The 11141-nt window shown below is 37.6% G+C and overlaps 1 protein-coding gene across 3 annotated transcripts in view; it reads right to left on the bottom strand.

Moving 5' to 3' along the window:
- LOC136884953 (zinc finger protein 271) overlaps window positions 1-11141 on the bottom strand; it is a 54548-nt gene that overhangs the window by 38599 nt on the left and 4808 nt on the right. For 2 of the 3 annotated variants that reach the window (XM_067157294.2, XM_068230123.1), the window contains exon 2: window positions 7833-8003. In XM_067157294.2, the coding sequence (XP_067013395.2) occupies window positions 7833-7975 (143 nt within the window). In that variant the 5' untranslated portion in view covers window positions 7976-8003. Of the gene's footprint in view, window positions 1-6840; window positions 7361-7832; window positions 8004-11141 lie in introns of those variants that run through there. The other variant, XR_010861441.2, reaches the window with a different exon arrangement.

Genomic DNA, 11141 nt, shown 5'->3' with positions numbered 1-11141 from the left:
ACTTTACCATGCCATTCCTCTGGTTAATACATTTTCTGATACTACTGGTAAGTAATACACGGGTTCATCATAGTATTCCAACCAATGAATCCGTACACTGAGGCGCTGATTGGAATTAGCAGTGTGCTAATGGCAGAGTGTGTTCATGGCTGTCTGCGGCCTGGTCATTCCAGCTCAGGAACTTTGGACTGTTATATCGGCAGCATAGTGCTGTCTGTTAAAAGTGAGATAATGTACGATTTTTCATTCAATCGAGTATTTAATATGATACCACTTCTTTTAAAAGCGGCATTCCTCCCGGCTTCATTGTAATTTTTAATTTCATTTGGGAAAACCACAAAGACAGTCTTTCTGAGGATGTAAAGAGGCAGGTGGAGAGTGAGTGTCTGCCATCATAATGAAAACTCCAACTTTACTCTGACTGATAGTAAGCAAGAGGGTATACCATTACAATGAATATTCCTTGACTCAGTCTCCACATGAGAAAAAATGTATGGTGACTTTCTCATCCAATTACTACATACACCTAGACCAATACTTTAATGCCAGTCACAATCTCAATGAAATCTCAGAGAAACCCAACATACTCTTCGATCTATTTATCACTTTCCTCAGAAATAATAATGCAGCCAACCTAAACTCAATCCTAAATTTAATCAAAGGTACTTTTCCAAGACAATTACACTTTCTCCCGCACCCTTCAGCCCCACCTTAAGCCCTCTTCCTAAGCCATATTTCATTTCAATACAAGAACTTACTGATTTCCATGATTATAATTTTTACAACACCCCATTTATACTTTATTCTTTGTTAAAAACCTCTTAGTATGTATATTCCTTGTATTATTAACTATTACCATAACATCTCATTTCACTTGTTATTCTTTAAAATAACATTTTCTTAGGATTTCGCCACAAATGATCTTTGCTCCAATACGGCTGATGATGACCCCTAGATGGGTCGAAACTAGTACCGTGTAATTTGTAATTTTGTGAATATATTGTAGTATTGAAAAGGTGGAAACGTTTACGTTGTTATTATTATTACTTATATATTATTCTCAGTTCAATACGGACCAAAAACATGAAATTCATAACCATCAATGAGAAAGAGAGCACGTTGGCGCTTTTCGTCCGAGACTGAATGGCAGATGAAGTGTTGCTGAAGGCGGGCTAAATACACTGACCATTCTTCCTTGGCCGGGTCGAAAGCAGAAAACTGAGGAACTGCTGTGGGCTGTGCAGAAGCAGAAAGAGCTTGTATGGCTGTAAGCAATGCTGTTTGCTGTTGCTGCATAAATTGCTGTTGTTGCTGTTGCAAAGCATGTAAGATAGCGGCGAATTGTTCTGACGTTGCCATGGTGAGATTTGCGATAGAGAGCACAACTTGTGAAGCAGCGTGTAAGGAGACTGGCTGTGAACTTGACCTTCACTCGATCGGCTGGGAGTGAGAGAGAGCAAGAGAGCTGGCGCGTGCTGAACAGGTGTTGGGAGAGAGCCGTGAAATGTAGGCTGGCTGTCCGTAGTTCGAACGGGGCGTACCCTGGGCAGAGTTGTATTGTAGAAATGCGAACTGTTGGCAGAGTTGCTAACTTGTGTCCCGTAGCTAGAGTGCTGAAATGGCGAAACCACTTGGAACGTGTGCTTGACGTTAAAGATGCTGGCGTGCCCATGTAGAATGTGTGCTGGTCCCAATGTGTTGGCTATACGTTCAGATGACTTTGCCTTGTTGCCTAAATTTTTGTTAAATGTGGCAAGTGTACAGAGCACTTTTTTTTTTTTACCTCGTCGCCAAATTTTGTTGAATTTGGCGAGATCTATGCGTAACTTTTCCTCGTCGCCAAATTTTGTTGTGTTGTATACAAGGAATCGGTATAGAGAAACACAACATAAATTTATTACTTCAATAAGTTTTTTTTTTACACTTTGTACATAAATATAACTAAACTTTTCTTGAAGCTGGATGAACTCGCACGCAATTAATGATAATATTAACAGTAGACTGAGGGTCTGTTGAAATATACACTTTATACACATGAGAGGTCTATATACACACAAATCTATCTTGAGGAGATAGTCTGTCAAATAAGAGAGAGTTCAAGATAGTCAAAAACTATCTGCCTTGTAGAATTACTAGTGTAACTTGCAATGAAGTTCGTACCAACAGAATGCTAGTAATTGCCGTAGGCTTGTCAGGAGCTGACATAAATATTCACAATTAGTAAGAATACTAACGATGTCGGAGCAAAAGTGAGGACTGTGGAATGAGTAGAATATTGACATCAGGGCTCGACGTGGCTACAGGAAGCGGAAGGTGAGGCAGTGTCTATAGGTGATACTTCACAACCAGAATTCAGTCCACCTGTTTGATACACATGTTTAAGAGGAATAGCCTCTGTGTTCGACTTGCAGTGTAATCTGGCGTTAGACACTGGGGAGTCCTGGGAAGTAGCGGAATGCTGCTCCTTTTATAGCGCTGGCTGACATCACAAGCAAGCGCACTGCAGTCACCTCGTAGAGTCTGGAAAGATCCAGTATACGGCGTGTTGCGGAGCTATCAGGCGCAGAGCTGAGATCGCGAAGGACACACAACAATTAGATTCCCTTTGCAATATAATTTCTAAAAATACATACTGTAGGGAACTATAGATGTGTGCACAAGAGTTGAAGTCTGACATTTGAGCGGCAAAAGCAGTACTACGAAGTACGCTGCGTTGTCATCGTTACTTCCACCTGTGGCATACCACCCTTTCGTACAGGCTGAGTCTTTAATAAAACATGTAGGCCTAATGCAATTCAATAAACTTTGACCTGTTCCTAAGCTCGTGCTAATAATTCCAGCATTTAAGACAGAACATACCATTGCTGATAAATATTACACCAACAAAATTATCTTTTCTGACAATAACCTCAACAAATGAACATGTTAAATACGGAATAGAACTGTACAACTAGCCATTGATTAACTTACAAAAAATAAACTAACAACAAAAATAATATTAAAAAAACAAACATGTAAATACAAAAAGCAGCACAATCAACACAGCTAACACCACTCTGAGGCAGCATCCAGGGAAAGACAAGATAGAATACGAAATGAGGAAATAAGGAGAAGCGTAGGAGTGTGTAAACTTCAAGAAGAGATTGATATAGTAAAGATGAAAGTGACTGAGAGCAAGGCAACCCATGTGGCGATAGGCTCCTTACCTGTGGGATCACTGTTATTGTAGCCATAGCAACAGACTCTTTTTGAATAATAACAAGAGATAAGAAATTTTGGAATGAAGATTAGTACAGCGTAAAGCAAGACTTTGATCATGACAAGAGGTACAAGAAAATCCAGGGGAATGATAAAAATAGGAAATGAACCTTTTGAAGTAGTGAAAATTTTTAAATATTTAGGCAACATGATGACAAGATGGAAATTTGGATGGAGAAACTGATTTAAGAATACAGCAGTCGGCAAGTTTCTACCAGTGTGTGAGACACATTGTATGGAACAAAGATGTGAAAATGAAGTGCAAGGTTTTATACTCGTCCTAGTATAAACCTTTACTGACCTATGCTTCAGCAGCCTGGACATTAACTAAACAGAACCAAAGTAAGATGCAAGCAGCTGAAATGAGGTTCTTGAGGAGCATCCAGGGAAAGACAAGATAGAATACGAAATGAGGAAATAAGGAGAAGCGTAGGAGTGTGTAAACTTCAAGAAGAGATTGATATAGCAAAGATGAAATGATGTTGACACTTGATGAGAATGCCAGGAGAGAGAATACCAAAGAGAACATTCTGGATACAGAGACTGGAAAGAGGCCTGGAGGACAACCTAGAATGAGACGGTGGAGCTCTGTTGTGGACTGTATTGAAAATAGAGGAGTCGACAGCAATAAAGTACTAGAAGAGGAGTGGTGGAAAGATCGAGTAAGGTATAGGGCTTTGGTACACTACACTACCCAGAGAGGAATCTGGAAAAGAGAAAAAGAAGTATAACAAGCTACAGAAAGCCATCTTCATCGATTTCATCTTTGTTGTTCATTTGTTTTCCTATGTGTGTAAATGATATGAGTACAGAAGTAGAATCAGACAGGGCTTGTTGCGGATGATGTTATACTGTATAGAGTACAGTGGAACCTCCATTCTCCGTTTTTGGAGGGACCATGAAAAAAAAAAAACATACAACACGGGAAAACGGAAAATCCGGTAATGAATGAACCAATAAGTAAAACTCTTTCAAGGTTAAAAGAGTGTTGTCCTATTCAATACACAATAATTTTAACCTTGAAAGAGTTTCACTTATTGTATCTTCAATACGGAACAAAATGAGATCAGTTACTTGTAAAATGAATGAACCATCGACAATTTTGGCTAAACATCACCAAAAAAAAATATATGTATACTTATAATCTTATAAACACCCCTAAACCAAACCAAACTACAGCCCTAATGGGCCTTCTGCCAACCAAGCAACCGCTGCTAGGTCCGAAGGCCTGCAGATTACAAGGTGACGCATGGTCAGTGTGACGAATACTCTCGGCCGTTATTCCTGTCTCTCTAGACTGGGGTCGCCATCTCACCATTAAATAGCGCCTCAATTAAAGGTAATCGTAGAATGAGTGAACCTGGAATAAGCCCTCATATCCAGGTAAAAATGCCTGACCTGGCCGGGAATCGAACCTGGGCCCTCTGGGTGAGAGGCAGGCAAGTTCGACCGCGGGGCCGGCTTCAAAAATTAATTACCAGTAAGCGACTTAAAAATCTCAAAACTTTACATTCAGTTTTACCGGGGAAACTTCGTCAGTTTCCTCTGAAAACTTCTTTCAGTTCAGCAACTTTGATCAGTCAAATGGTTCAAAAAACCTAATAACACCCAGCCAAACAACAATCGACCATAAGTAATTTTTAATGCTCTAATCTAATAAAATAAAGCACATTGGATACAAAAGCACGATGACAAAATCCATTTTTTTTTTTAAATCTTCCATTGTAATTTGGTCACCGGTATCCCGTTCAGTCAGTTTATAGAAATCTTGTACCATGTAAATTAGGCCTACACCGACTTTTGAAGGTTATTTTGCATGATACTATCCTCATTTTTCCGTATTGAAATTCAGTTAAAGTAGAACAATAAAAGTTTGATTTCCACCTATTCAATACTTTACAAGCAATTATAAAATTAGGGTCTCATCCTTATTTTATTGCTAAATTATTAAAAACATAGGACATGTTTCGTTCAATTATTGAACATCTTCTGCTACATACATTTTTAACAAGGTCAAAATCAGTAATACTATTCTAATAACCTGCAACTATTGTTTACTGCTAACAGATTTAATCATAATAACTATTAAAATACTTTTGAATATAAAACATTATATATTACGTCGTCATTGTTAAAACAATATTACTATTTGCAGTGTTTGATATTTTTAAAAATCTTGTTCTAAATTTGAATACAATGTCATAAGTTAGTCAGAAATAAATAACTTTACAATCTGTCTGATTTTGTTGATTATCTTAAAACTATCAGTTGGATACACATTAAAATCTTTTTGCTAACTGGCGCGAGCATTACTACATCTTGTACTTTATGAATACAAAATCTTGGTGCTCTCTCAAAACAGTTGAGTTGAGTTTGGTTGTGACTAATAATCTTTTCATCCATAAATTAACAAAGTGAAGCACACTGTTGATTATTATTTATTAATTTGTCGTATTTCAAATCTTTAACGTCCAATTGTTCAAATTCACGACTTGCTTTTAAACTTTACCGGTATGGAGCAATTCTTCAAAAACTTTATCATGAACTCTGTCAAATGGTGACAGTCCAGTTATGATAAGTAATTAGTAACTTACTCGGATTTTACGAAAGTAAGTTTGTTGACATCTCCTTTCTACTTCTGCCTGTATTTACATTTGTGCACTCAACTGTTTGACGACTACTTGTGCTCCTCGTGTTGTATGTTATGTTTACTTTCGTAAAATCCGAGTAAGTTACCAATTACCTATCATCATAACTGGACTGTCACAATTTGACAGAGTTCATGATAAAGTTTTTGAAGAATTGCTCCATACCGGTAAAGTTTAAAAGCAAGTCGTGAATTTGAACAATTGGACGTTAAAGATTTGAAATACGACAAATTAATAAATAATAATCAACAGTGTGCTTCACTTTGTTAATTTATGGATGAAAAGATTATTAGTCACAACCAAACTCAACTCAACTGTTTTGAGAGAGCACCAAGATTTTGTATTCATAAAGTACAAGATGTAGTAATGCTCACGCCAGTTAGCAAAAAGATTTTGTGTATCCAACTGATAGTTTTAAGATAATCAACAAAATCAAACAGATTGTAAAGTTATTTATATCTGACTAACTTATTAGAATAGTATTACTGATTTTGACCTTGTTAAAAATGTATGTAGCAGAAGATGTTCAATAATTGAACGAAACATGTCCTATGTTTTTAATAATTTAGCAATAAAATAAGGATGAGATCCCAATTTTATAACTGCTTGTAAAGTAATGAATAGGTGGAAATCAAACTTTTATTGTTCTACTTTTTTAAGGTTATGTTGAACTTGAGAATATAGTTTTGAATGAAAGTATTGATTCTCAGTTCTCAAATGCATCATATTAAATTCTGCCTGTCACTAATCACAATCAAATTGGAAAGAAAAAAATGTAAAATCTTTCCAAATTACGGTTATTCGTGACCTTGAGCTCAGCTGGAAAGCGTGCTTGCTGTACAACTGTATTAAAATCTTATAGGTTCCACCTTTTTCAATATAAATACAATGTTGTTAGATGTTTTTACAACTTATCTTTAATTACAGAATTAGTTTCGGCATTCATTATGATGCCATCATCAGCTGCATAACACGCGAAGAGAAACTTGGTGAAACAACAATATACGGCAACATATCAATATAATTAACTCTTTAATATCATATACTAATTTTATGTTAAGTTTAAACATCTCTAGTTTGTAACCAGATAACACTTGTGAGTCAAAATTTTACAATAGTACAAAACTCTCATCTCAAAGTTATCTTCAAACATTAGGTATTAACTTAATAGTGGAATAGGTGGAATTTTATAATTTAGTATTATTATTTGACTGTAAGTACATTTCAATACGGACCATAACATGAGATTTGTAACATGTAATGACCGATTCTAATGGTTCGGTCAGCTTCCGCTTCGAATGCTAGTGTTGTGCCACGTCCTGGGAACCATCTGGTGGCGAATGAACGTACCATTTCCACTTCTATTATAATGTCGAAATTTTAAAGAGTCATTGTTTAAGAAGCCTTTCTCGTGGACAGTCGAGATTTCTTCTGAGGACGCAGAGCACAGTTCTCTGCGAAACGTAAAGAATTTCAGCTTATTTTCTTGACATGGCACAAGCCCAAAAGCCTATACAATATCATATCTTTATACTGGTCTGTTTTCAGGACAACATACAGTAACTGTAGGGAGTGATAGCTCAGTGGACACCAGATTTCTTATTCGTCAGTTGGAAGTTACAGACAGAAAGTAGGAAGAATGACTGTTAGTAAAAACAGGTGGAGATAATGGTATGAGGGGACTCAAAATGAGGAGATAAGGCAAAGGAATAACAGAGGATTAAAAGAATTACAGTTATTTTAAACTTTTTTTTTTGCTTTATAGCAATGATGGGATAGGAAAAGTCTAGGAGTGGGAAGGAAGTAACCTTGGCCTTAATTAAGGTACACTGCCACCAATTGGCTGATGTGGAAATAGGAAACCATGCAAAATCATCTTCAGGGCTGCTGACAGCTACATGAGCCACTAGGCGACAAAAATCGTACCATTCATCTTGTGTTGTTATGGAGGAGTCAAACTCCTCGGAGGCACTTGGACTCTTGAAGCTGCTGCTCTCCGCGGGCAAGGTGTTGGTGTTCACAAAGACAATCTCCTTGTGGACTTCCGGAACGCTCTTGTACACAGTCATGCTTTAGATACGCAGCTCATTGGTGATCCTGCAGGCAGAAGAATTCTATAGAGAGATTAAAAGTAATAAACTTCATTGTTAGGTTCCGTATTGAGTTGAGACTATGCTTAAAGTAAATACAAAATTTTAATATTCCACCTTCTCAATACTAAAAATCATTTGATGTTTTTACAAAAAACATTACAATGATATTAAAAAGGTACTAGTTTCGGTCCACTGTGGACCATCATCAGCCTAGCCAAATTACAACAGTAAAAGACGTAGTGATAAAAATAGTGGGGAGAAATGAGAGAGGATCTAGAAGGATGGGATGGTGGTGGAATGACAGATAAAAGTGAAAAACCGTATTTGCGAATAATGATAAAAGTAACAGAAGTGTTCACATTGACAAGTAAAATCTTGTGAAGTCACGTAAAAACTCTTGATGAGATAGTCTTTGGTTGGCAGTTACTCCTGTGTTGCACGATTGACATATATAACTAAGTATATGCTCCTAGAAAGTTGTAGATGTAAGTTCCACTTTTGTGTAGAGGGAAGAATTGTCCGATGAGACCAGCATTAAAAATTGACGAAGTTGAACATGTTCTATGGTGGAATGAAAAGCTTGCTGTATTAAACAGAAGTAGTCTCAGTTCAATCGGGACCCCAATGAACCCAGGGAAAGAAGATAGTATTAACGCGAGTAATCGAATAGAGAACAAGCGAGGCACCGGAAAATATAAACGATGACTCACCTTGCGCTGTGTGGAACAAACTTGCTGTATTGAATGCAACTTACGGAGTGAGCGTAGCGCGGAGTAGATCAGCAGGAGAGGGGGTAGGTGAATACGGAGGGGAGGAATGACCTAAGTGGTGGAGGTTGGGAGGGATGGGAAAGGTTCAAGGAGGGGTGGACGGGAGAGGAAGTGATGGTGTTTGTATTGTCGGGGGACCCTTAATTGACTTAAAGAAAGAATTTTGAATGACCGATTTGTTTTTTCTGTAATAAGTAATGAAAAGGTCAAATAAAATATTGGGTTTCTCAGTTATTTCGTTAAGGTTATAGTTGGCATTAAAGTATTGATCTAAATGAATGTAAAAGTTCTCTGTTATATTGAGTAGAGGTCCTTTCTTAGCTATTTTGAGAATGTCCGTGTCTGTTTCAATATTCGTGAATTTATGGTTATAGTCGACCATATGTTGGCCGATAGCTGAAAATTTGTTGTATCTGACTGCATTGAAATGTTCTAAATATCTAATGTTGAAGCTCCGGCCGGTTTGCCCCACATAAGAAATATTAGAGCATGTGTTACATTTAATCCTGTAGACGCCTGATTTTGTGTACCTATTTATTTTATTAATATGTGCTGATCTACTCCGCACTACGCTCACTCCGTAAGTTGCATTCAATACAGCAAGTTTGTTCCACGCAGCGCAAGGTGAGTCATCGTTTATATTTTCCGGTGCCTCGCTTGTTCTCTATTCGATTACTCGCGTTAATACTATCTTCTTTCCCTAGGTTCATTGGGGTCCCGATTGAACTGAGACTACTTCTGTTTAATACAGCAAGCTTTTCATTCCACCATAGAACATGTTCAACTTCGTCAATTTTTAATGCTGGTCTCATCGGACAATTCTTCCCTCTACGCAAAAGTGGAACTTACATCTACAACTTTCTAGAAGCATATACTTAGTTATATATGTCAATCGTGCAACACAGGAGTAACTGCCAACCAAAGACTATCTCATCAAGAGTTTTTACGTGACTTCACAAGATTTTACTTGTCAATGTGAACACTTCTGTTACTTTTATCATTATTCGCAAATACGGTTTTTCACTTTTATCTGTCATTCCACCACCATCCCATCCTTCTAGATCCTCTCTCATTTCTCCACACTATTTTTATCACTATGTCTTTTACTGTTGTAATTTGGCTAGGCTGATGATGGTCCACAGTGGACTGAAACTAGTACCTTTTAATATCATTGTAATGTTTTTGTAAAAACATCAAATGATTTTTAGTATTGAGAAGGTGGAATATTAAAATTTTGTATTTACTTTAAACTATAGAGAGATGGTGGTGATTACTGTTTTAAGAGGAAATACATATAACTGGCCAACCATCCTCCGTTAACACTAATCAGAGGAAAAAAATGGAAGGGATCTCACACTTCAAAAAATGAAGGTATCGGGTATAAAAATAAAAGACTCCGTAGGCCACCATTGGGGCCGGAAAAAAAACAGATGCTGAACAAGGGAGATTGGATAAAATATGACAGCGAAGAGACTCACACAATTAAATGGAAGCAATGCCAGAACTCAGTTTAAGGCCATGTTCCCCTGTCGCCACTTAGTCGCCCCTTACGACAGGCAGGGGATACTGTGGGTGTTATTCTACCGCCCCCACCCAGAGTGGAAATCTATAGAGAGCACACTTTTATATACAGGTAGATCAGAGGTCACAACCGAAAGTCTAGTCTTTGACAGATCAACCACGAAGGTGGTTCAGTCTAATTCGTGACTACTGCCTGTAAAATGACTAGACTCCTTTGCAAGTAAGCTATTAACCCTGGAACTGGCAATGTGGTGGCAGCCTTTTTAGTATAAACTAAATACAAAATATCCACAAGATATGAAATTTCATAAATGTTTTGACTAGAAAAATGTACAGTTTGTTCAAAATGTGTTAATTCCTAAATTCAAAATAATAATGATAATAATAATAATAATAAAACTTTTGATGATATGTACACAAAATTGGAACATGTCACAGACAAACTGAGATATACAGATTTTTTTTTTATTTTGCTAGGGGCTTTACGTCGCACCGACACAGATAGGTCTTATGGCGACGACAGGATAGGAAATTGCTAGGAGTTGGAAGGAAGCGGCCGTGGCCTTAATTAAGGTACAGCCCCAGCATTTGCCTGGTGTGAAAATGGGAAACCACGGAAAACCATCTTCAGGGCTGCCGATAGTGGGATTCGAACCTACTATCTCCCGGATGCAAGCTCACAGCCGCGCGCCTCTACGCGCACGGCCAACTCGCCCGGTGATATACAGATTGTCATCATGTACCTGTAATGTACTAGCAAAAGTTTCATCACTCTGAGGGATTTATTCTTTAAAATAATAGGGAAAAATGTATTGGCATGCAATCATTTGGAGGCAAGACCTTAGACCACA

The sequence above is a fragment of the Anabrus simplex genome, chromosome 13, assembly GCF_040414725.1.
Source record: "Anabrus simplex isolate iqAnaSimp1 chromosome 13, ASM4041472v1, whole genome shotgun sequence".
In the NCBI taxonomy this organism is placed as follows: Eukaryota; Metazoa; Arthropoda; class Insecta; order Orthoptera; family Tettigoniidae; genus Anabrus; species Anabrus simplex.
Note: the sequence above shows the minus strand (reverse complement) of the source record. Positions and strands in the feature narration are given on the sequence as shown.